Here is a 26,545-nt window from a genome sequence, read left to right as displayed (position 1 = left end):
TCCGTAAATTACTGCATCTCTTTCATACCCTCCCTACTCCACTACCCGTACAATTCTTTACAAATATTAGGAGACTGATCAGTGGCTATCTCTGGCGAGGCAGTCGACCCAGATTGAGCCGCAGATTGTTGGTCCAACGCAAACTAAATGGGGGAATGTCTTTACCAGATTGGAGGTGTTATTACGATGCAGTTCATCTATCTAGGGTGGTACACTGGTTACGAGAAGGTGATAAAAAAAAAACTAGGATTTTCATTGGAAACACACCTGGCTAAATTTTCACTAAGATCCCTCCTATGGCAAAGCGTAAATGAAAATAACAAACCCCCTATTCAACTCTCCTCTAACACTATCACCCAAACTACATAAAAAATTTGGAATGTATATTAAAAAAAAATTAGCCCTATTCTCTCTCCTCTGATGTCAATTGCTGATACACTTGACATATACCTGCCAAAATTCAAGGAAATTAGACTAATCCTCCAAGAATTACATAATACACGTATTATAAATTTCCTTAATAATGATAATACAGATGATCCACTAAAAGGCACATCCCTTCAATCTCTACAAAAAATACACATAAATAAGCTTATAGCCCCTTACATACGTCAGGGTGGTACCCCAAGGGCACTTACCCCCTTTGAAGAATTGATCTCCACTATGAACCCTCCGTCACACCTTCTTTCAAAAGTTTATAACATTATACAATCTACAGAGTCTCCTATGGATAGACACTACATTTCAGCATGGGGCAAAGATTTGGCAACCATATGGACCCCTTCAGAAATAAAGCAGATTTATAGGAAATCTCACGGTATCTCTCGATGCATCCGACTGCAAGAAAATTCTTTCAAGCTTGTTTCCTGTTGGTATCGCACCCCGGTCAGGCTCAAACAAATGGGATGCCTCGAGGTAGATACTTGTTGGAAGTGTAACTCTGCACAAGGCACATTCATACACATGTGGTGGACATGCCCAGTACTAACCTCTTACTGGTCAGAAGTAGTAAACCTGACCAAACAAATATGTTCTTTGACCTCAGACCCTACCTCTGTCTCTATCCTTTTTTTTAATTAAACTTTCTTGATTTTCTCAAAAATTAACGCAATATACAAAAAAGAAAGGAGGAGCATGTTACATGTACAAATTCATCCTCAAATATAGGAGGAGCATGTTACATGTACAAATTCATCCTCAAATATATAATCTTCATAACATACATGGTAATAGAATTCTGGCATACTACATTAACGTGCCAGTCGAAACCAACCTATAAGAAGATCCCAGGATAAGTACTCTTCTACCTCCTTTCGTGGACAACAAAACCTTACCCGAACCCCCCCCCCCCCCGAACCAATTCCCACCGTTGTAATTCTTATTATGCCCCAACGAGCTATGAGACATACCATTCTAGAAGTGTGTTTCCACCTGGGCTTCACCAGGTGTTATGGGTTATCAGCTTCACTCCAGCCATTCTCCCATGCCTATGTCCACTGTTTCTCCCCTCTGAATTTAATGTCCTCAAATTCTTTTACTCTATGCATTAGTCTTTCCCACTCTAATAATGTGGGAGCCCTGTCCATCGCCCAATTCCTAAGGATTAGAACCTTGGCCACCAAGAATCCCTTCAGCCAGCGAATCTGTACACTTCAATGTTTTGGATTTAAGCTCCGGGGGAATTATCCCAAGTATGGCGAATTCAATAGTAACGGGGGGGGGGGCCTATTCTCAATTAGTAACTCCATACCCTGGAGTATACTTTGCCAAAAAGTTTTTAAAGCCGGGCAGCTCCATAACATGTGAACATATCCGGCTGCGGGGTAAAGGCATTTCAGACAGCAAAATTCTGTTCCTTTTTTTCCATACATTTTGGAGAGAAAGCCCGGAGTGAGGTATAGCCGATGTATTATTTTGAATTGTGTCAACCGGTGCTGGCGTGAAAGAGATGCCTTCTTTATATTTTAGTCCGCTTCCCATTTGTCAACACTCTTGAATTTAAGGACGGTGCTTAATTATTTTCTAAATCTGGTGTAAATTTGTGAAACCCAAACTTTTTTCCCGTAAAAATTATAGCAAAAACCTAATAGTGTCTATTGAGAGATTTTATTTCGCGTATCTAGATATGTTCAAATTAAACATGCACTCGCATAGTGCCTTAGTGCCGTAATAGGTGTCTCGTGAAATATTTCCCCTATAGGTTTTAGTTTACCAGAACTACAAATATGTGACAACATCGTGATCCCTCTCCGACTCCAATAGTTATTGTCATTGAGGGCAAGAAATTTGTTTAAAAAGGGGTTATCCCATAGCGGGGTAAATTCCTGGGCATGCGTAATCTGCAGGATAGACTTGGTCTTGTTCCATACTTTCTGTAACATTGAACTTATCGGGCAAGTGCCTAGAAGTCCAATTTCTAGTGTACTAAAGATATTTGATATAGGGCGCGTCTGTTGCTTAGTGAGATATCAACATACCATCTCCCACGTTGGTGCACCATTGTAATTGAGAGGCAAGATAATAACCTTGGAAATATGGTAGACCAAGACCGCCCTCAATTTCGGCCAAAGACCAGTATCGTAAATTGATGCGGACCCTTTTCCGGACCCATATCAGATCATTCATCAATCTGTCGATCCAATTAAACAAGCCATCCTCGATCCATATGGGGCAGGGGCTGATCACATACAATATCCAGGGCAACAGGATAATTTTAATCAATGCAATTCTATTAATCTGCGAGAGGGGGAGTTTCTTCCTAACCCTCTCCTTTACTTTATCAAGGGGATGGTATTTAATTTATTATAATCCCGTACTGAACTGCCGATCTTTATCCCCAAATATTCCAATGGTCCAATGGGGATATTACTTTTACCTTTAACACGTTTTGTGGGGGTGTGCGATTCAGAGGGAAAAGGACGGATTTAGACCAGTTTATCTTATAACCTGCCACCCGGCTGCACTCGTCTATAATTTGCATGACACGTGGAACATTTCTCCAACCGTCATTTAAGTAGAGCAATACGTCGTCCGCATATAAACTGATCTTGTCCTCCACTCCCCTTCCTCGAAATCCCACAATTCCCTCGTCCGCTCTAATCCCGCAGGCCAGGGGTTCCATAAAAATTGCAAAGAGTAGTGGAGAAAGTGGGCACCCCTGCCGGGTACCCCGTTGTAGGCAGACTGAAGAGGAGATCACTCCGTTTATATTAATTCTGGCCACTGGGCTGTTGTATAGCATTCTAACCCATTCAATGAAATTTGCCCCAAGATTCATTCTGTACATAATCTGCCAGAGAAAGGGCCACTCCACCCTGTCGAAGGCTTTAGCGGCGTCCAAAGACAGGATGGAGCGGTCCTCCCCGTCCCCCCCCATCTGCACATTCAAAAAGGCCCTATAGTTGTTTGAATTTGTCGCCCAGGGATAAATCCCGTCTGATCTGTGTACTAGCCCTGTAATTACCTTTTTTAATCTGTTTGCGAGGACCTTAGCGACTATCTTATAATCTGTGTTGAGTAATGATATAGGTCGATAAGCCTCAACTTTATTTCCGTCCTTCCCTTTCTTCAAGATGAGTGTCATAATAGCCTCCATTAAGGACGAGGGCAGTTTCCCAATGATGCAGGATTCATTCAATACCTCCAGCAACCCAGGTAGAAGGATCACCGCGTGGCTCTTATATATGCCAAACGGGAGCCCATCCGACCCGGGAACCGAAGACCCCTGAACTCACAGTATGACCTCCTGTAACTCCCCTAAGGAAATAGGGGAGTTCAGGACAGTCGAGTCTGATTCAGACAGTACTGGGGCATCGATTTGGTCCAGAAAATAATCTATGAGGGTCTCTGTCATTTGCCTCAGAACGATATAGATTGTTGAAGTATTTTACAAATTCCCCCTCAATTTCTCCTATTTTATCTAGTTTATGACCATCCCGGGTTTGAATTTGTCTGATCTTTCAACGGGGCTTTTAATTGGATACTATGGAGACTAACAATTTTCCTGCCTCACAAAACTGATCATATCCCTGGAAGAACAGTTTATTCTATTCCTTTTTCGTCATATAGTTTATGTAGTGGTCATTGGCTGTTTTTAGCTTCTCCCGCGTTTTTGCATCATTATTTATACTAATCTTACCTTCTAAGTGTTTTACGTTTTCTTCCAATCTTTTTTTCCTCTTTACAAAACTCTGATCTTTTGAATTTTATAATGCCATAATATAACCCACGGAGGTATGCCTTTATTGCCTCCTTGTTTATCTTCTCTTGATATTTTATAATGGTTAACCAATGTGGGTTCAATCTAAAAGGTCTTACCGTGGCAGGTTGTCCCCCTATCTTAATGGGTGAATGGTCAGAAATTCCATGGATCTCATATTTCATTTTTGAAATTGGAGCGATCATCAGCGAGGCCAGGGCGATGTCAATTCTGGACATGGCGCTGTATGTCTTACTAAAGCATGAAAACGCCTGTTTGTTACCATACAGTGCCCGCCAGATGTCCACTAGCCCTGTTTCCTCGCAGAAACCTCGGAACAGTAACTTTTCCCTGCCTATATTTTACGGCATTAGATATTCTATCCAATTTCGGGGTCTAGCACACTGTTAAAATCCCCGGATACTAACACTGGGCACTACTCTTTACTATAGACAAATTAGGCCAGGTGATGTTAAACTCTCATGGCAAACGGGGGGGGGGGGGGGGGGGGAATATACACAAAGGCCAATATACAGTTTCGTCCATTCCATCGACCATAAAGGAAGATATATCTCCCGTCGGCGTCAACCCGATGTTCCAAAGGGACTAAATCAACGTCTCTATGGACATACACGCTGACCCCGCGGGAGTATGACGAGAAGCTGGAGTGGAACTGATGCCCCGCCCATTTTTTGGTTAAGTAAACCGGGATCTCAGGTGCTGCATGTGTTTCCAACAATGCTACTATTGCGGGAAGGTGTCGAGAAATTAAATCGAAAACTATAACCCGTTTAAATCCCCAAGCCCGCAAACATTTCATGTTAAAACTTTTTCATTAATTATGTTTTGGAGCAGAAGTGGAGTCGTCCACCGCCACCCAGCGACAACCACCCTTCCCCCCCCCCCCCCCCCCCCCCCCCCCAAAACTGGTTCACTGATGATCAACATCCTGTCAACCTCTTACATTTCACCCCCCGCCCGGGCACCATCCCACAGACCCGACCCGACCCAACATCATGTTATTTATTTCTTCCCAGAGTCCAGCCATTCAAGAGCATCTCTAGCTTTATCAAAAAACATTACAGTATCCCTATGAACCACTATTAATTTTGCGGGTTACATCATAGAGTAATTAATGTTGACCTCTCGTAATCTTTTCTTTATATCCTAGTACTCGCTTATTTTGAGTGTCCCTAGAAAAGTCAGGATATATCTGTATCATGTTCCCATTGTGTTCAATCTCCCGTAACTCCCTCTTGTGCCAAAGCGCCCAGTCTCTGTCACTTGATCGTAGTATTCTAATCTGGAAGGGGCGAGGGGGGGCCCCAGGTGGAGGCTTTTTAAAGGGAATTCTGTGGGCTCTTTCCACGCAGAGCGTGGGTGAGTCCCCTCCAGTTCCCAATACCTTTTATTAGCCATTTTTGTAAAAATTCAGCAGGGTTTTCCCCCTCAGCGCCTTCAGGGAAACCCACTATTCTCAGGTTGTTCCTGCGTGCTCTATCCTCCCAAGTCTGTCAGCTTCATACTAACCCGCTTATTTTCCCTATCTAAGTCGTCTATCCTGTTAGCCATTTGTCGCTGTTCTGCTTGAACTTCCACCAAACCGGATTCTACCTGTTTAATACTAGCCCTGATTTTGTTCATGTCGTCTCTAATGAGGGTTATGTCCGTCTGCAATGTCTTCACAGTGATGGAGATATCCATCACCGATTGATTCATAGCCTGAACTACTGTCAGTATATTTACCAGCTGGTTTTCGCGCTTCAGCCGTTGGGTCGGCGTGCGTATACAAGCCTAGTATTTAGAAAATAGGAGAGAGAAACAAACCACATCGCCTCTCCCACAGCTGAAGCGGGAACCCAAAACTGTATTCCTATAGATTGGAGGTGGTATTCACCCAGATGTTCAATATAGACAGTTTGTACGTGATGATGTTGATAGAAATCTCCACCGCATCCCCATTGATGAGATATAGATATAGAGGATCAAGAAGACTGTACCCCTGCAACACTGGCGCCTCTCCCGCTATTAGGCCGGGAGCTCCGACATTAACTCTTGAACTGATAGGCTGCCCAATAGTGTTTTAGGGGGTGATGTTATATCACAGTATCAACGCAGTACGCCAATTTTCAAACTGACTGACTATAGCCAGCAGCACACCACCCACCCCCGTTGTGTTATGTTAACCCACATAATGTAGATTTTTTTTGTAGCAGCGAGTTAGTGAGTTATGCGTGTTAGTAATATGTTAATACCGCCCGTAGGCGGGCACACACTCATAAATCTTCAGACAGCCGGCCAGGAGTGGGCAGAGCAGATCACGGGCAATAAGATCCTGTAGTGGCGTTGGCTTCCCATGGTGTATGGATGTGGAAATGTAACAACCACCCAAAGACAACGGGTACTCTCACCAATCTTCAGCCAGCCGGCCAGGAGTGAACAGAGCAAATTAGCGGGCGATAGGGTCCTGTGTTGCCGTAATCTTTACCAGGTGCGGGAGTGCAGAGATGCAGCGACCACCTAAGAGCGCCAGGTACGGTGGCTTGTATGGTCCCGCTGCCCCGATAGCGTCTTCCTTCCTATAGTGAAGGCGCCTATGCTGCTCTTCCCCAGCTCACTTAATCCTCACCATCTGGCAGTGTCGTACTACCAGGTCGCTGTCTTGCGGAAAAGATCCCATGCTACCCGGTCACTGGTGGGTGCATTCCTGAGTGCCTTGTTGTGGTCACCACACATCGGGTCACCGATGTCCGCCCCTCCGGCATTCAGTACTCGTGGACCCTTAAGTCGGTCGGACGCCGAGGCACTGAGGCGATGGGAGCGGGGTGGGGCCCAGGCGGACGTGCTGCACTCCTACGGAGCTACGTCGCTGCGTCATACCGCTACGACGGGCACTACTCACTAGTCTCTATCCTTCTAAATATCAGATTGGATGAAATCCCTCCAGGGAGAATGATTCTTTTCAAACACCTCATGGCTGCGGCAAAGTCTCCAATTCCACAACAATGGAATCAACCACAAGCTCCTAGCATAGCTCAATGGCTCCAAAGTCAACTTTATCTTCCTGATGGAATAACTATCAGCTTGGGAACAATGTTCTCGTTTTAAATTCCAAAAGATCTGGAGAGACTGGATTGATTACCGGACAACTCCTTTAGTCTTACAACAGATAAATAAATTTAAATATCACAACACTTAAATATCGTAAACTATCATTGACTCATCTGAAACCTAAAAGCTGAAACATGCCCTCCTCATTTTCATACTTCCTTAACCTTTTCCTCTCTTCCCTTTCCTTCCCTCCCCTCTTCGCCCCTCCAATTAAGATATACACTCTTTATTGTACTGACATATTCTTTATTAGCTTGTACTAGCGTGGTAATTATATTTGTGTAGGGTAAACATTTATCTATAAATTGTTATTCATGTGCCTTATAATCAGATGCTGTATCATTTCAACTCTTTGTACCTGCAGTACTGTTGTTATATATTATATCCATGCCAATTTCTGATTCTATTACAAAATTTATTAAAAGAAAAGAAGTGCAGAAAATGATAGGCTGCTCAGCTAAAATTATTGCAAATGCTTTAAAATGGCAACCAAAGCCTGAAAGACGTGGAATAAAGCTAAAAACGACCATTCGAATGGATAGAAGAATAGCCAAAATGGCAAGGACTCGGCCAACAATCAGCTCCAGGAAGATCAAAGAAGGTCTAAAGTTACCTGTGAGTACTGTTACAATTAGAAGACTCCTATGTGAAGCCAAGCTATCTGCAAGAAGCCCCTGCAAAGTCCCACTGTTGAAAAAAAGATGTGCTGAAGAGGTTACAATTTGCCAAAGAGCACATTGACTGGCCTAAAGAGAAATGGTGCAACATTTTGTGGACTGATGAAAGTAAGTTTGTTCTTTTTGGGTCTAGTGGCTGGAGACAGTTTGTCAGACAACACCCAAACACTGAATTCAAGACAGTGAAGCATGGTGGCGTACCGGGGATCATGGATCAGTTTGAATACATCAGAATACTTGAAGATGTCATGCTCAAGAGGAAATGCCCTTGAAATGGGTGTTCCAACAAGACAACGACCCCAAACACACCAGTAAACGTGCAGCATCTTGGCTCCAGACCAACAAGATTGACGTTATGGAGTGGCCAGCCCAATCCCAGAGTCTTAACCGCTTCCGGACCCTTGGCGTACCGGTACGGCATGTTGTCCCGTTACTTAACTCCATATTTCACCTTGAGGACCAGGCCATTTTTTGCAAATCTGACCAATGTCACTTTAAGTGGTGATAACTTTAAAACGCTTTGACTTATCCAGGCCGTTCTGAGATAGTTTTTTCGTCTCATATTGTACTTCAAGACACTGGTAAAAAAAAGTAAGGAAAAAAAAAATATTTATAAAAAAAATGCCAAATAATTGCAAATTTTCCAAGTTTAAATTTCTCTACTTCTATAATACATAGTAATACATCCAAAAACAGTTATTACTTTACATTCCCCATATGTCTACTTCATGTTTGGATCATTTTGGGAATTATATTTTATTTTTTGGGGATGTTACAAGGCTTAGAAGTTTAGAAGCAAATCTTGAAATTTTTCAGAAAATGTCAAATAACTTTTTAAGGACCAGTTGCGGTCTGAAGTTACTTTGCGAGGCTTACATAATAGAAACCACCCAAAAATGACCCCATTCTAGAAACTACACCCCTCAAGGTATTAAAAACTGATTTTACAAACTTTGTTAACCCTTCAGGTGTTCCACAAGAATTAATGGAAAATAGATACAATTTAAAAATTTCACTTTTTTTGGCAGATTTGCCATTTTAATAATTTTTTTCCAGTTACAAAGCAAGGGTTAACAGCCAAACCAAACTCAATATTTATGGCTCTGATTCTGTAGTTTACAGAAACACCCCATATATGGTCGTAAACTGCTGTACGGGCACACGGCAGGGCGCAGAAGGAAAGGAATGCCGTACGGTTTTTTTGAAGGCAGATTTTGCTGGACTGTTTTTGCTGTCCCATTTGAAGCCCCCCTAATGCACCCCTAGAGTAGAAAATCCCAAAAAGTGACCCCATTTTAGAAACTACGGGATAGGGTGGAAGTTTTGTTGGTACTAGTTTAGGGTTCATATGATTTTTGGTTGCTCTATATTTCACTTTTTGTGAGGCAAGGTAGCAAGAAATAGCTGTTTTGGTGCCGTTATTAGTTTTTGTTATTTACAACCGTCATCTGACAGGTTGGATTATGTGGTATTTTTATAGACCAGGTTGTCGCGAACGCAGCGATACCTAATATGTATACTTTTTTTTTTTATTTATGCAAGTTTTACACTAACAGCTTTTTTAAAACAAAAAAAAATAATGTTTTAGTGTCTCCATATTCTGAGAGCCATAGTTTTTTCAGTTTTTGGGCGATTATCTTAGGTAGGGTCTAATTTTTTGTAGGATGAGGTGACTGTTAGATTGGCACTATTTTGGTGGGCAAACGCCTTTTTGATCGCTTGCTGTTCTACTTTTTTGTGATGTAAGGTGACAAAAAAATGGTTTATTTACCACAGTTTTTATTTTTTACGGTGTTCAACTGAGGGGTTAGATCATGTGATATGTTTATAGAGCCGGTCGTAGCTATGCGGGCTGGCGTTTTTCTTTAAATCAGCGCATCTTTATTTTACCTTACAATGAAGCTCCAGTAACAGGCAGAGCGGACGGCAGCGTAACAACACTTACTCACGTGACGCGCCTGCTCCTCCTCCTTCATTCATAAAGTGGGCGGAGCAGGTGCGTCACGTGAGTGAGTGACGTTACGACGACACGCGCTCTGCCTGTTACCTGAGCTTCATTGTAAGGTAATAAAGATGCGCTGAGTAAAAGTTACTGCCAGAATAGTCTGCTGTGAGCAGCGGGGCCGGGGCTGTTATGGGGAGGGGAATCTGTGCACGGCACTGTTATGGGGAAGGGGAGCTGTGCACGGCACTGTTATGGGGAAGGGGGAGCTGTGCACGGCACTGTTATGGGGAAGGGGCAGCTGTGCACGGCACTGTTATGGGGAAGGGGCAGCTGTGCACGGCACTGTTATGGGGAAGGGGGAGCTGTGCACGGCACTGTTATGGGGAAGGGGGAGCTGTGCACGGCACTGTTATGGGGAAGGGGGAGCTGTGCACGGCACTGTTATGGGGAAGGGGGAGCTGTGCACGGCACTGTTATGGGGAAGGGGGAGCTGTGCACGGCACTGTTATGGGGAAGGGGGAGCTGTGCACGGCACTGTTATGGGGAAGGGGGAGCTGTGCACGGCACTGTTATGGGGAAGGGGGAGCTGTGCACGGCACTGTTATGGGGAAGGGGGAGCTGTGCACGGCACTGTTATGGGGAAGGGGGAGCTGTGCACGGCACTGTTATGGGGAAGGGGGAGCTGTGCACGGCACTGTTATGGGGAAGGGGGAGCTGTGCACGGCACTGTTATGGGGAAGGGGGAGCTGTGCACGGCACTGTTATGGGGAAGGGGGAGCTGTGCACGGCACTGTTATGGGGAAGGGGGAGCTGTGCACGGCACTGTTATGGGGAAGGGGAGCTGTGCACGGCACTGTCATGGGGAAGGGGAGCTGTGCACGGCACTGTCATGGGGAAGGGGAGCTGTGCACGGCACTGTTATGGGGAAGGGGAGCTGTGCACGGCACTGTTATGGGGAAGGGGAGCTGTGCACGGCACTGTTATGGGGAAGGGGAGCTGTGCACGGCACTGTTATGGGGAAGGGGAGCTGTGCACGGCACTGTTATGGGGAAGGGGAGCTGTGCACGGCACTGTTATGGGGAAGGGGAGCTGTGCACGGCACTGTTATGGGGAAGGGGAGCTGTGCACGGCACTGTTATGGGGAAGGGGAGCTGTGCACGGCACTGTTATCTTTGTCATCCACAGATCCCCCTCCCCATAACTGTGCCACCCACAATTTGTTTTAATATGGCCTTTGAACATTTTTTTTTTTAAGTAAAAAATCAAACCTCTGTTTGATTAATCGATTAAATTATCGACAACTAATCGATTATTCAAATAATAGTTAGCTGCAGCCCTAAATATAGAGTAACCAAAAATCATAGGTACCCTAAATTAGTACCAACAAAACTTCCACCCTATCCCGTAGTTTCTAAAATGGGGTCACTTTTATGGAGTTTCTACTCTAGGGGTGCATCAGGGGGGCTTCAAATGGGACATGGTGTAAAAAAAAAAAGTCCAGCAAAACCTGCCTTTCAAAAACCGTATGGCATTCCTTTCCTTCTGCGCCCTGACTACCTTGAATACCTTGAGGGGTGTAGTTTCTAGAATGGGGTCGTTTTTGGGTGGTTTCTATTATTTAAGCCTCACAAAGTGACTTCAGACCTGAACTGGTCCCTAAAAATTGGGTTTTTGAAAAATTTCAAGATTTGCTTCTAAACTTCTAAGCCTTGTAACATCCCCAAAAAATAAAATATCATTCCCAAAATGATCCAAGCATGAAGTAGACATATGGGGAATGTAAAGTAATAACTGTTTTTGGAGGTATTACTATGTATTATAGAAGTAGAGAAATTGAAACTTGGAAATTTGCAATTTTTTACCAATTTTTGGTAAATTTGGGTATTTTTTTTATATTTTACCAGTGTCATGAAGTACAGTAGGTGACGAAAAAACTATCTCAGAATTGCCTGGATAAGTCAAAGCGTTTAAAAGTTATCACCACTTAAAGTGACACTGGTCAGATTTGCAAAAAATGGCCTGGTCCTTAAGGTGAAATAAGGCTGTGTCCTTAAAGGGTTAATCCAATAGAAAACTTGTGGGGTGACATCAAAAATGCAGTTTCAGAGGCAAAACCAAGAAATAGAGAAGAACTGTGGAATGTAGCCCAATCATCCTGGGCTGGAATACCTGTTCACAGGTGCCAGAAGTTGGTTGACTCAATGCAACACGGATGTACAGCAGTTCTCAGAAACAGTGGTTATACAACTAAATATTATTGATTAGTGATTTAAAGGGTTTCTACCACCTATCACATAATTAGGTGTCAGACACTAGCGATCCGCTAGTGTCTGCTCTGCCAAACAATCCTGCTATAATAGCTTTTGAGGCAACCGTTTACCTAAAAAAAATTAACTTATATTGATATGCTAATGACCCTCTAGGTGCTATGGGGGCGTCATTAGCACCTAGAGGATCGGTCTACCTTCACAAGATGCCGCTGCCCAGCGCGTCCCTCCAGCCCGCCCATCTCCTCCGGAATGCGATCAAACGGACGACTTCACGCGCATGCGCCGTGCGCGGCTGTATTCGGCGCATGCGCAGTGAATCTCCACTGTGCCTGCGCCGATGACGTAATAGTGCTCCATCGGCGCAGGCGCAGTGGAGATGTCTGAGCAGGGAAGCGGTCGGACATTCACTGCGCATGCGCCGAATACAGCCGCGCACGGCGCATGCGCGTAAAGTCGTCCGTTTGATCGCATTCCGGAGGAGATGGGCGGGCTGGAGGGACGCGCTGGGCGGCGGCATCTTGTGAAGGTAGACCGATCCTTTTTCTTTTTTTAGGTAAACGGCTGCCCCAAAAGCTATTATAGCAGGATTGTTTGGCAGAGCAGACACTAGCGGATCGCTAGTGTCTGACACCTAATTATGTGAAAACAAAGTGGTGGAAACCCTTTAAAGGAAAGCAAAATCTTCAAACATTTTTCAGTTTATATAGTGAGTGTTGGAGTTTGTAAAGAAGAATACAAACACTGCTATTTTTTTTGAACAGTCTAATATTCCTAATGTATTTCATCTGTTCCCAATGCATTTGTGTATGGAAATAAAAGCTATTAGAAGGATTTTGAGTTTTATTCACTTTTTTAAACACACTATTTATTTATATAGCTGCCTTTATTACGACTTTACAGTATATGCGCAATGGAAAGTAGTGACCTGTTCAAATAATTTATGTTCCCATCTATGGATTTACTGTATTGTTTGTTACCTTTACTAAACGTAAAGATTTATAAGGTTACATTTTTTTCAAGTGGTGTTTTCTGTATTATATCCATCTACTGCAGGTTCTCTTCATCTGCACAGCCAATGTCACAGAAACCATTCCAGAACCTCTCAGGGATCGGATGGAGATGATCAATGTCTCTGGTTATGTAGCCCAAGAAAAATTAGCTATAGCAGAGGTCAAGTATGTTTTTATATCTGCTTTTATAGGCTAGGTTCACATCTGTAACAGAGCTTCTGCTAGGAGCACCCATCACAATGTTTTGTCCAACAGAATAGCAGAAACCGTATAGGAAACCTCATGTACCCCCATAATCGGCTGCCATAGGTGTCTGAAATATGCAGCATCTTACATCCACAGTATAGGTGTCAACTTTTAGATCCGTGGGGGGGGGTCCTACCACAGGGGCACCCACCGATTACAAGAACAGTGACCCCTTGCCTCTTGGTGCCACCATGTAATGAATGGAGCAGCAGGACTGGCATGTGAACTGCTGCTCTATTCATCTCTATGGGAGTTTTGGAAATAGCCAAGCACCCTTTTAATTGGGTAATATCTCCTGGGAGTGTATTACAAGTGCCATTATTTTTTATACTATTACATGTCCTATTGAAGCATATCTAATGTAGGAACACATTTTTGGAGTGTTAGACTTTGAATACATATGTGCCAAAATGCTTTATGCTACCACAAATATTTCTATGTTGGCTTTTATTGTGGCAGTGCAAGTACATTGTATCTGGCCCTTGCACAAATTCTTTAAAGAGGACCTTTCATCTGGCAAAAAATTCTGAATGAAGTATAATGATATGTACAGCGGCTCCTAGGGATCTCACTGCACTTACTATTATCCCTGGGCGCCACTCCGTTCTCCCGCTATGCCCTCCGGTATCTTCGGGGGACTTAGTTATACTGGGCGGAGACTGCCCTTGTTCTCCTGAGCGTCTCCTTCTTCCAGGCTGTAGCGCTGGCCAATTTCAGTGCAGAGCTCACAGCCTGGGATGTTTTTTTTTTCTCCCAGGCTGTGAGCTCTGCGCTGCGATTGGCCAGCGCTACAGCCTGGGATAAGGAGACGATGAAAGGTCCTCTTAAATGGCATTAACGTGGCTACACATCTGCCACCATACTTTATACTACCACACCTTTCTCAATGTTGGCTTGTATTGTGGGAGTGCAAGCTCAGTGTACGTTTCCCTTGTACATGTGTTTCAATAGTAGTAATAGATTAGGTACATACACTGATCACAAACAGGTAGGTCTATTTGGCTTTCGGGTGAAATTTAGGGAAAATGTAAAAAGTTCACACAGAAGCATGCAATGGTGAATTCCATCTGTTAGAGAACAGCAAGTTGTGCAAAAAGTACTGAAACATTGAACAGTTGGACATGTGCATTCATAAGTTTAGAGAAGGTCACATTTAAGTTCCCCTGTAAAGGTTAGGGTGCATTTCAGGTTTACTCTCTGAAATTTCACCCACAAGCCATAGGTGTATGTGCCGCCATGCTTTGTACTTCCATACCTCTTTCTGATGTTGGCTTGTATTGTGGCAATGCAAGCACAATGATCTGTCCCTTGTACGTATTCTTTGTTAGCGTGAACAGGTTGGCTACACATGCCATGCTTTATACTATCATACCTCTGGTACATACGTTCTAATAGCTTTGGCTACACATAAACCTCCATGGTTTACACTACTCCTCATCCATCTCTGTATATGCAGGGCTCCAGATGGCGACCAAAATGGTCGCCAATGCGACTTAAAATTTACAAATGGCGACAATTGTCGCCATTTGCGACTAGACCCGCCGCAGCTCTGCCGCTGAACAGCGGCGGGGCACAGGAGCTGATAGTTCTCTGCCCCGCCGCCGATGTTCTTCTCAGCATCTCGGTGGAGGAGTCTCTCCCTCCCCCCTGTGCTGCTGCCTCCGCCAATAAGAGGAGAGATGGGAGGAGGGGCTGTGGCCACTGCGCCACCAATGAAGAATACTGACCTGTAATACAAATACAGGAGGCGGGTGCTGGAATCAAATAGCCGACACCCGACCTTTGTGACAGGGAGCTGCGATCAGCGGCAGTTGAGTTAACCCTTCAGGTGCAGTACCTGAGGGGTTAACTGCCGCTGATCGCAGCTCCCTGTCACAAAGGTCGGGTGCCGGCTATTTGATTCCGGAACCCGCCTCCTGTATTTGTATAAGAAACATTGGTGGCACAGTGAATCCCCCAACACCCCAGTATAGCAAACATTGGTGGCTTAGTGGGAATGAGGGTTAAAAAATAATTTACAAAAATTAACTCTCCTCCTCCAGTTGATCGCGTAGCTGCCGGTCTCCTGTTCTTTCTTCAGGACCTGTGGTGACGTCACTGAGCTCATCACATGGTCCATTACCATGGTGATGGATCATGTGATGTATCATGTGATGAGTACAGTGGTGTCACTACAGGTCCTTTGACAGGTCCTGAAGAAAGAACAGGAGACTATCAATTTGAGGAGGTGAGTTAATGATTTTTTTATTTTTTAACCCTCATTGGCACTGCCCACTGCGCCACCAATGTTTATTATATTGAGGGGGGGCACACTGCGCCACCAATGTTTATTATATTGGGGATGGGGGCGCACTGCGCCACAAGTGTTTATTAAAACGGGGTGTTGGGTGGGGGGGGGCGCACTGCGCCACCAATGTTTATTATATTGACCTTCTACTGTGCATTCTGTATTAAAGAATGCTATTATTTTCCCTTATAACCATGTTATAAGGAAAAATAATTTAGTGAATAGACTTTCATCCTAGCAACCATGCGTGAAAATCGCACCGCATCCGCACTTGCTTGTGATTTTCACGCAGCCCCATTAACTTCTATAGGGCCTGCATTGCGTGAAAAACGCACAACATAGAGCATGCTGCGATTTTCACGCAACGCACAAGTGATGTGTGAAAATCACCGCTCATGTGCACAGCCCCATAGAAGTGAATAGGTCCGGATTTAGTGCGGGTGCATTCCAGTATTTTGAATGCCAGATCTGGCACTAATACATTCCTATGGGGAAAAATGCTGGATCCGGCATTCAGGCAAATCTTAAGTTTTTTTTCGCCGGAGATAAAACCGTAGCATGCTGCGGTTTTAGCTTTTGCCTGATCAGTCAAAATGACTGAACTGAAGACATCCTGATGCATCCTGAACGGATTACTCTCCATTCAGAATGCATGGGGATATGACGGATCAGTTCTCTTCTGGTATAGAGCCCCTAGGACGGAACTCTATGACGGAAAAGAAAAAAGCTAGTGTGAAAGTACCCTAAAATATTACATTTAAATCCCCCCTTTCCCAATTTTACATATAAAATATATAAACAATAAATAAACATATTACATAGCGCTGTCCAAACTATTAAATTATTAAAAAATATCTCCTATGCGGTGAGCATTCGCCATTTTTTTGTCACCTTGTCACCCCAAAAAATAGGATAGGACTGTTCTATTATGGGCCGAATGTTTCATAAAATGCGAAATGCACGCAGCTTTTTTTTTTTTTTTTTGGGTGCTTTATTGAGTATCGCAATACTTTTTTATGGTGACAAAAGCGAATCCAAATTTTGGTATCGTGACAACCCTACGCCGATCTGATCGGCGTAGCGTTGTCACGATACCAAAATTTGGATTCGGTTTCGATATGGCGACTAAAAATTTTGATTTGGCTCCTAAATTTTTCAGTTCAGGAGCCAATGGCTACTAGGTATTTTTTTTTTTTGTCTGGAGCACTGATATGTTAGCTTTGTATTGTAAGTGCAGAATACTTTTCCCCACTTGTACATCATGTGCTACCACAACAGAGGCGGACAGGATCTATTGTCATCTATATGTACATGCGCTGTAAATTCCTATTTTCATGACCATGCACTGCTCCATTCAAAAAAAAAAAAAAAACATCAAGGAGCCATTGGCTCAGAATCTGAAAAATGTTGTCGCCAAATTTTTGTTGTAACATGAGGGTCAGAAACTTTTTTTTTTTTTTTAGCTTCTTGGCTATTAGTTTTTCCATTTATGAACCTCCACACGGAGCTCCTAGCAGCAGATAGAAGCCTGCAGGGCACGCTGGCACTTCTGGTGTGACATCACCTGGGCACATGGTCTTTACTCAGCAGAGGCTCAGTTCCCGCCATGCTGTCCCTGGCACTTCATGAACAGTCGGCAGTGGCACGTGCTCCCCTGTTCCATGAATTGCAGTTTAATTATCATGCGTTAAGGAGAAAGCAAAGCTGTTAAATATTTTTTTTCTCCAATTTATTCACTGAGGAAAATAAACTGTCAGATGAAACGCAGAATGTAAAAATTAATTCCCCATTAAAAGTGTCCTGTCTGACCCAGGAAGAAGTACATCAGCGACTTAAAAAGATTAAAATAGACAAATTGCCAGGACCGGATGGCATACACCCCCGTATCCTAAGGGAATTAAGTAATGTCATAGCCAGACCCTTATTTCTGATATTTGCGGACTCTATACTGACAGGGAATGTCCCACAGGATTGGCGCATAGCAAATGTGGTGGCAATATTCAAAAAGGGTCCAAAAACAGAGCCTGGAAACTATAGGCCGGTAAGTTTAACATCTGTTGTGGGTAAACTGTTTGAAGGTTTTCTGAGAGATGCTATCTTAGAGCATCTTAACGGAAATAAGCAAATAACGCCATATCAGCATGGCTTCATGAGGGAGCGGTCATGCCAAACTAATTTAATCAGTTTCTATGAGGTAATTTCTAGACTTAACAGCGGCGAATCAATGGATATCGTGTATCTGGACTTCTCCAAAGCATTTGACACTGTACCAAATAAAAGGTTAGTATATAAAATGAGAATGCTCGGACTGGGAGAAAACGTCTGTAAGTGGGTAAGTAACTGGCTCAATGATAGAAAACAGAGGGTGGTTATTAACGGTACATACACAGATTGGGTCACTGTCACTAGTGGGGTACCTCAGGGGTCAGTATTGGGCCCTATTCTCTTCAATATATTTATTAATGATCTTGTAGAAGGCTTGCATAGTAAAGTATCAATTTACGCAGATGACACTAAACTGTGTAAAGCAATTAACACTGAAGAGGACAGTATACTACTACAGAGGGAACTGGATAGATTGGAGGCTTGGGCAGATAAGTGGCAGATGAGGTTTAACTCTGATAAATGTAAAGTTATGCACATGGGAAGGAATAATGCAAGTCACCCGTACATACTAAATGGTAAAACACTCGGTAACACTGACATGGAAAAGGATCTAGGAATTTTAATAAACGGAAAACTAAGCTGCAAAAACCAGTGTCAGGCAGCTGCTGCCAAGGCCAATAAGATAATGGGTTGCATCAAAAGGGGCATAGATGCCCGTGATGAGAACATAGTCTTTACAAATCATTAGTCAGACCACACATGAAGTACTGTGTACAGTTCTGGTCTCCTGTAAACAAGCAGACATAGCAGAGCTGGAGAGGGTCCAGAGGAGGGCAACTAAAATAATAACTGGAATGGTGCAACTACAGTACCCTGAAAGATTATCAAAATTAGGGTTATTCACTTTAGAAGAAAGATAACTATATGGAGATCTAATTAGTATGTATAAATATATCAGGGGACAGTACAGAGATCTATCCCATCATCTGTTTATCCCCAGGACGGTGACTGTGACGAGGGGACATCCTCTGCGTCTAGAGGAAAGAAGGTTTGTACACAAACATAGAAGAGGGTTCTTTACGGTAAGAGCAGTGAGACTATGGAACTCTCTGCCTGAGGAGGTGGTGATGGTGAGTACAATAAAGGAATTCAAGAGGGGCCTGGATGTATTTCTGGAGTGTAATAATATTACAGGCTATAGCTACTAGAGAGGGGTAGTTGATCCAGGGAGTTATTCTGATTGGAGTCGGAAAGGAATTTTTTATTCCCCTATAGTGAGGAAAATTGGCTTCTACCTCACAGGTTGTTTTTTTTGCCTTCCTCTGGATCAACTTGCAGGATGACAGGCCGAACTGGATGGACAAATGTCTTTTTTCGGCTTTATGTACTATGTTACTATGTATTCATACGCCTTAGACATTTTTTAAGGAGAAAAACTGTCTGTACAGGCGTCCATGACGCTTGTACAATCGTTATTGCGACTAGGGATGAATGAATCGACTTCAGATGAAACATCTGAAGTCGATTCGCATAAAACCTTGTTCCCTAATTGCGACCTCTCCCGATCACCATATCTGCGATGCTGCATGCCCTAAACCTGCTGTTCTGTCGAGACTCCACCTGAAGCCTGGCAGGTAACAGCCATATTTTTATGAGGAGCACCGTTTGACTTCTCCTGCACATCAGCCGTACTGTGCATACAAAAAGGTTGGAATAAGGGCAAAAAAATAAGAGGGTGTAAAGTCGTTGTCCCAAATGGCCATTTATTACATAACCACAGGTTAGATAAGCCTGGGGTTACATGGTGACTTTGGCCCCTTGCAGACTAGCTTTACTACCGCAGCAAGTCCGCAACACAGCACCCGGCCTGACCTCCCAGCACTGACGGGAATCACTTAGCATTATATTGATTTATGACGCTATGTAACCCTTACTGTTCTGGAATGTATTGACTAACACTAACAGCATTATGCCAGTGTTACCAATGCTATCCAGATCTGTAAAGGTTACATAGCATCATAACTCAATATAATGCTATGAGACCCCCGACAGCGCTGGGAGTCCAGGCCGGGAGCTACGTTGCGGACTCGCTGCGGTAGGAACGCTAGGGGCCTTTGGCCGTGACAAACATCACATGGCCAGAGATCAGTGTAGCAATGCAGCATTGCCACTAGTGAGAGGGGTCATTTTGGGACCTGCACATTGTCATGACAGCCCCAATAAGTCTCAACTGTAGGGTTGCAATGCGACCCCATTCACTGTCACGATTTGAAACCCTGCACTACATTACGATGATTGGTCGTGCTGGCAAGTGTATTCCTTTCTTTTTATTTAGCACACAAAGTGCACCAGGCCCTGTGACAGAATTGCGTCAACCAGTTATGGAATCCGTTTCATCTGCTAGTGTGAAGCGTCATAAAGCCCAGCGTTAGTCTGCATTCTGTGTGTGGCTGAGCGCAGTCCACCATCATTGCCCCTTCTTCTCCACCACTTACCCCTTACTTGGGGGGCACAGGGCACCCTCAGCACATGGCGCGGTGTACGCAGAATGCTCACCTCCATGCATCACATGACTGAAAAACTTGTCTACTTAGCTGCCCCTTGTTTATGGAGCAGTCGGCAATGAGCGCACTCCCAGTTTTCATAACTGAAAAGCAAACTGCTGTGTTCAGCCAATGGTACGGCAGCACGCTGATACTGACAAATCGGCAGCCTCCTCACTAATAACAGCTCTGTACTGTACGGAGCTCTGTTATTGGATTGCTGTGTCTGCTGGATGCAAGACCTTTCTTCTTAAAGCGGCAGAGGAGCGGAGGGTCTAGGCGCAAAAGGCAACAAGACTACAAAGTCTTGTCGCCATTTTGCAATTCTAAGTCCTGGTCGCCATCTGGAGCCCTGCAGTGAATTATATTGCCACCGTTCTGATTTCAGCCTTATACAGCCCTTGATAGCGGAGTGGCCCATGAACTGTAGCGCAGACAGCCAATGAGTGGCCTCCTTGTTCACTGAATGATCAATAGGGCGACAGGGGAGGGACCTGCATTAAAAAGCAGTGTCTCACTGGCATTTACTTTATGGAGTCACTCCTCCAGAGGTGGTTCATGTGCCTGATCTCAGTGTGGTAGACTGACATGCTGCCGGTCCATACGGCCACTCAAACATTTTAATATACAGTAACTTTTTTCTCTCGTCCATATTTATTGGGGGACACATAAACCGTGGGTATAGCTATGTCCTCTAGGAGGCGACTGTTATCCCGGGGAGCAAGGCCGGTGTCTGAGTCCCTAACCGCTCAAACTACCCACAGAAGCAAAAAGAGGACCCCATGCTTTCCGCCAGCCAAGGGGTCATCTAGGTCTGCCAAAGAAAAAGACCCTCCTGCCATACCAGACTCCTGCCACTCTGGTGCCAGCTGCTGAGGAGGGGATCCTGCTGGAAAAAGTGACTTAAAGAGGGTGAAGAGAAGAGGATGAAAATGAGGTGAGTACACGGGATTGGGTAAGTATGGTTAACCCTCTTCCTCCTCCCTTCCCCTTTGGCGGCAATTGTTATAAGGGGTCTATAGGGTTAATAGGCATCGGGCTCCACTTATTGTAGCCCAGGACCCCTCACTCCCCCTCTGTGGCGATGGTGAACTCGGGCACATAGGCGGTTAATGACCATGTCCTCGGGCGACATCTAATGCCATAATCCACCCTTTTCTGGAGTGGGTGCCAAGCGCGCCGCTCCAAAAGGGTTAATGCCTGCACTCACCGATGTCGCGGACGCCACTCGCGCCGCGAGGCACTTACTTTACATGGGGGGCTGCGGGAGTGACTACCGCGGGGTGGACATCCTGGTCTGCCGGGCGCCGCGAAAATTCAGGCCCAGCTTCAAATTGGGGCCTACAGGTCGTTCTTTTTTTTTCCCCTGTTGTCTTCCCGACCCGCAGGGCGGGCACCCCCGGCTGGGGTGTGCATTTCGCGCACCGCTCCAGGTTCCTCTACCCTCCGGCTGACTGGCAGTGCATTCCGGTCGGCCGTGCATCAAAACTTTAGGCCCTGGCTTTGCAGCATACTAGGCCACAAATTTCATCCCTTAGTATGAGAGGGGGAGGGCGGCGGGCTGGCACGAATTCTTCCCGCTTAGCTGTCCCCCGCCCCTAGAAGCCTGCTGAGCACCGCCCCTGGGCTTCGTCATTTTTTAACCCTTCCTGGCCAGCCACTTCTGTTAGGCAGGGACCGGATTATCAGGGGTTTAAATGGGCAGTGCAAAATTGCTTTAATATTGCAGAGTTAAAGGGGTTCTGCACCTTCATTTAACTGATGATCTATCCTCTGGATAGATCATCAGCTTCTGATCAGCGGGGGTCTGACACCCAGGACCCCCGCCGATCAGCTGTTTGAGAAGGCAGCGGCGCTCCAGCAGCGCAGCGGCCTTCTCGCTGTTTACCGCCGGGCCGCCCGCCCACTGACGTCACCACTTGTATCAACTAGAGTGGGAGCGGCTAAGCTCCATTCAAGTGAACAGAGCTTAGCCGTGCCCACTCTAGTTGATACAAGTCGTGACGTCAGTGGGCGGGCGGCCCGGCGGTAAATAGTGGAAGCTGATGATCTATCCAGAGGATAGATCATCAGTTAAATGAAGGTGCAGAACCACTTTAACTCCTTCCTGCCTCTTATCCACTTGAGGCTAGGCAATAAAAACAAACCTTTACATCCATACGGGCCCTACTCTCCTCAGCCTCAAACCACTCTGACTGTGCGGTACCAAACCAGGCCTGTGCCCTATTCCGGACATAGGAGGACCTCTCATAGTTCCCACTCCGCGGCTGTTTGGTTGGTAACTCTCCACCTGTGCAATACAGTGAAGGACCCCTGAAGGATTCCCAATCCACCCTCCCGGGTCGTTTATGTGATAATTCTCCACCTGCGCAATCCAGTGGAGGACCTCTGGAACTTCCCAATCCTCCCTCTAGTGTTTGGTTGATAATGCACCGCCTGCACAATCCAGTGGATGGACCTCTAGAATTCCTATTCCACCCTCTGGGTAGTTTGGTTGATAAGCCCCCGCCTGCGCAGTCCACAACTGAGGGGTAGATTTGCGCGCAAGCGGACCACAGTAGGACATCCTTTCTCTGCGGATATCTTCACACCCCACCCTTCCTCCCTGGGTCACGCTCACACATACCCTCCCTCCATGGAGAGGGTCAGTCCGGGGGGGGGCGAGGAGACCACCAATTCAGTCTCAGACCTGAACCCGAAGCAGCCTCCCAAGATTGCGTCTACGGTAGCCAGCAGTACTTGTTGTATGCATTACCCCCTTCCTTATGCAGAGTAATTGCACTACTTCAGGATACAGTACTTGCCTTATATATTGTCCCCTTCCATAGGTGGACTAAGTACAATAACACTGGTTTTCAGTGCCAGACGTATGCTTTCCCCCTTCTTAGGTGGTGGAATTGCATCTCCACTGGGTTCAGTACCTGCCGTATGCATTAGCCCCTTCCATAGGAGGCACGATGACATTATCACTGGTTACAACATGTGCTGTATGCAATACCCCCTTACTTAGGTGCAATATTTGCACTCCCACGGGGTACAGGACTCGACATATGCATTAGTTCCCGCCGTAGGCATTGACCCCCCCCCCCTTCATAGGTGGAGTATTTTCCCTACCACTGGCTTAAGTACTTGCCATATGCATTCTACCTTCCATAGGTAGGGTAATTGCACTTCCATTGGATTCGGTCCCGACTGTCGTGCTATCCCTTTCCATAGGTGGAGTGTTGCACATCACCGTGCTTTCTGTTGCATTACCCCCTTCCAAAAGTGATCCACTAGCGGGGGAATAACTAAGCATCTTGGCATGCCGCAATTCAACTACGCCACGGCTCTAGATGCCTGATCTTATTTTGCAAGTGCTGCATGGCAACAGTCGGTACCCGCGGTTGCCCGGTACTCTTCATCTAGTGGTATATGGGTGCCGCCAGTGGATACGGTGGCTATTCCACATTGTATCCTTCTTTCTTTTGGTGCTGGTTTTGGCCATGATTATAACATCCTCTGTCCTCTCAGGGGGTTACCTAGCAACACTTGTGTCCTAGAGACCTCCCATCTCCATGGGCCTCCACTGTTAGTCGGTCATGATATTGTATGCATCAATACGTAGTGCGTACACCGTTGCACATACAGGTCCTTCTAAAAAAAATTTGCATATTGTGATAAAGTTCATTATTTTCTGTAATGTACTGATAAACATTAGACTTTCATATATTTTAGATTCATTACACACCAACTGAAGTAGTTCAAACCTTTTATTGTTTTAATATTGATGATTTTGGCATACAGCTCATGAAAACCCAAATTTCCTATCTCAAAAAATTAGCATATTTCATTCGACCAATAAAAGAAAAGTGTTTTTAATACAAAAAAAGTCAACCTTCAAATAATTATGTTCAGTTATGCACTCAATACTTGGTCGGGAATCCTTTTGCAGAAATGACTGCTTCAATGCGGCGTGGCATGGAGGCAATCAACCTGTGGCACTGCTGAGGTGTTATGGAGGCCCAGGATGCTTCGATAGCGGCCTTAAGCTCATCCAGAGTGTTGGGTCTTGCGTCTCAACTTTCTCTTCCTAATATCCCACAGATTCTGTATGGGGTTCAGGTCAGGAGAGTTGGCAGGCCAATTGAGCACAGTAATACCATGGTCAGTGAACTATTTACCAGTGGTTTTGGCACTGTGAGCAGGTGCCAGGCTGTGCTGAAGAATAAAATCTTTATCTCCATAAAGCTTTTCAGCAGATGGAAGCATGAAGTGCTCCAAAATCTCCTGATAGCTAGCTGCATTGACCCTGCCCTTGATAAAACACAGTGGACCAACACCAGCAGCTGACATGGCACCCCAGACCATCACTGACTGTGGGTACTTGACTTCAGGCACTTTGGCATTTCCCTCTCCCGAGTCTTCCTCCAGACTCTGGCACCTTGATTTCCGAATGACATGCAACAGTCCAGTGCTGCTTCTCTGTAGCCCAGGTCAGGCGCTTCTGCCGCTGTTTCTGTTTCAAAAGTGGCTTGACCTGGGGAATGCGGCACCTGTAGCCCATTTCCTGCACACGCCTGTACACGGTGGCTCTGGATGTTTCTACTCCAGACTCGGTCCACTGCTTCCGCAGGTCCCCCAAGGTCTGGAATCGGTCCTTCTCCACAATCTTCTTCAGGGTCCGGTCACCTCTTCTCGTTGTGCAGCGTTTTCTGCCACACTTTTTCCTTCCCACAGACTTCCCACTGAGGTGCCTCGATACAGCACTCTGGGAACAGCCTATTCGTTCAGAAATTTCTTTCTGTGTCTTACCCTCTTGCTTGAGGGTGTCAATGATGGCCTTCTAAACAGCAGTCAGGTCGGCAGTCTTACCCATGATTGCGGTTTTCAGTAATGAACCAGGCTGGGAGTTTTTAAAAGCCTCAGGAATCTTTTGCAGGTGTTTACAGTTAATTAGTTGATTCAGATGATTAGGTTAATAGCTCGTTTAGAGAACCTTTTCATGATATGCTAATTTTTTAGATGGGAATTTTGGGTTTTCATGAGCTGTATGCCAAAATCATCAATATTAAAACAATAAAAGGCTTGAACTACTTCAGTTGGTGTGTAATGAATCTAAAATATATGAAAGTCTAATGTTTATCAGTACATTACAGAAAATAATGAACTTTATCACAATATGCTAATTTTTTTAGAAGGACCTGTATATGGTGAGTACGTTCCAGCGAGTCAAGTGTTTTCACTGACGCCGTATTCTCTATCCACCACTCCTCCTTATCTGGGAAAGTGCTTATGCTGACACTCTGGTTTAGCTACTACAACCAGTTCTCCTCCACAGGTCCAGCTTTTACGTTAATGCTAGAGTTTGTGGTCGCTGCAGTGGGGCATCCCCCTCAGGTAGGGGTCCTACCCTGGCGCTAGCTTGGAAGTTTCTCCTGTTCAGCGCCCTTCCAGGTAGAGTTTTTAAGGTTAGCGCTACTTAACTGGGGCAGTATGGTACCATGGCTTCTACGGGATAGTCTCAGGCCTCCCCCTCAGTTTTGTGCTGGCGGGGCAAGCGCTGGCTACTACTGTGGGAGTGGTATTTGCGTTACCGCTAAATACTGGGGTTCCTACTGCACAGTTCCTTCGTCAGGTGGCGGATTCTTCTAGTACTGAATTCTGTGGCCTCTGCGGGTGGCCCCTTCCTCTGCTGGGGTATGTGGCTAGCAATACAGTGTGACTCCCCTTGCCTGGCTTCCTCCTAAGGCAGAGTTTTTGCACAGCCACTCATACTGTATAGCGCCAGTCTTAGATGGAAAATGGGCTTACACCTAGCCTCTTCTTCTCCTTCTGTCTTCCTCCTCTGGCTCATGGTTCACAGCCACCCCGCAAGCCTTAGTAGCTCCTATGTTACTGCCTATCTCTCATCTGCATTGCATGGGGTATTCGTTGTGGCCTTCCATTTCCAGACATGTTCCGGTCCCGACTGGTGGGCTGTGGCGCCCACCACAACCCTCCTTCTACATGGAATCCTTACCATTGGTCCTGGGTCTGCTAACTGTATCTACACGCAGCTTCCCACCCTTCTATCCTGAGCAAGAGATCCGGAAGCATGCGACTTGGACGTCCTGATATACCCTTGGCAGGAGTTCTCCCTCCTTTACGTGTTTCCCCTCCTTCCCAGGGTT

At 45.3% G+C, this 26,545-nt stretch overlaps 1 protein-coding gene across 2 annotated transcripts in view; it reads left to right on the top strand.

Moving 5' to 3' along the window:
• The window catches only part of LONP1 (lon peptidase 1, mitochondrial), a 210,536-nt gene that overhangs the window by 123,535 nt on the left and 60,456 nt on the right, over positions 1-26,545 (top strand). For both annotated transcript variants that reach the window (XM_044305881.1, XM_044305872.1), the window contains exon 13: positions 13,255-13,371. In XM_044305881.1, the coding sequence (XP_044161816.1) occupies positions 13,255-13,371 (117 nt within the window). The remainder of the gene's footprint in view (positions 1-13,254; positions 13,372-26,545) is intronic.

Source organism: Bufo gargarizans, chromosome 1 (genome assembly GCF_014858855.1).
Source record: "Bufo gargarizans isolate SCDJY-AF-19 chromosome 1, ASM1485885v1, whole genome shotgun sequence".
NCBI classification, from domain to species: Eukaryota; Metazoa; Chordata; class Amphibia; order Anura; family Bufonidae; genus Bufo; species Bufo gargarizans.
Note: the sequence above shows the minus strand (reverse complement) of the source record. Positions and strands in the feature narration are given on the sequence as shown.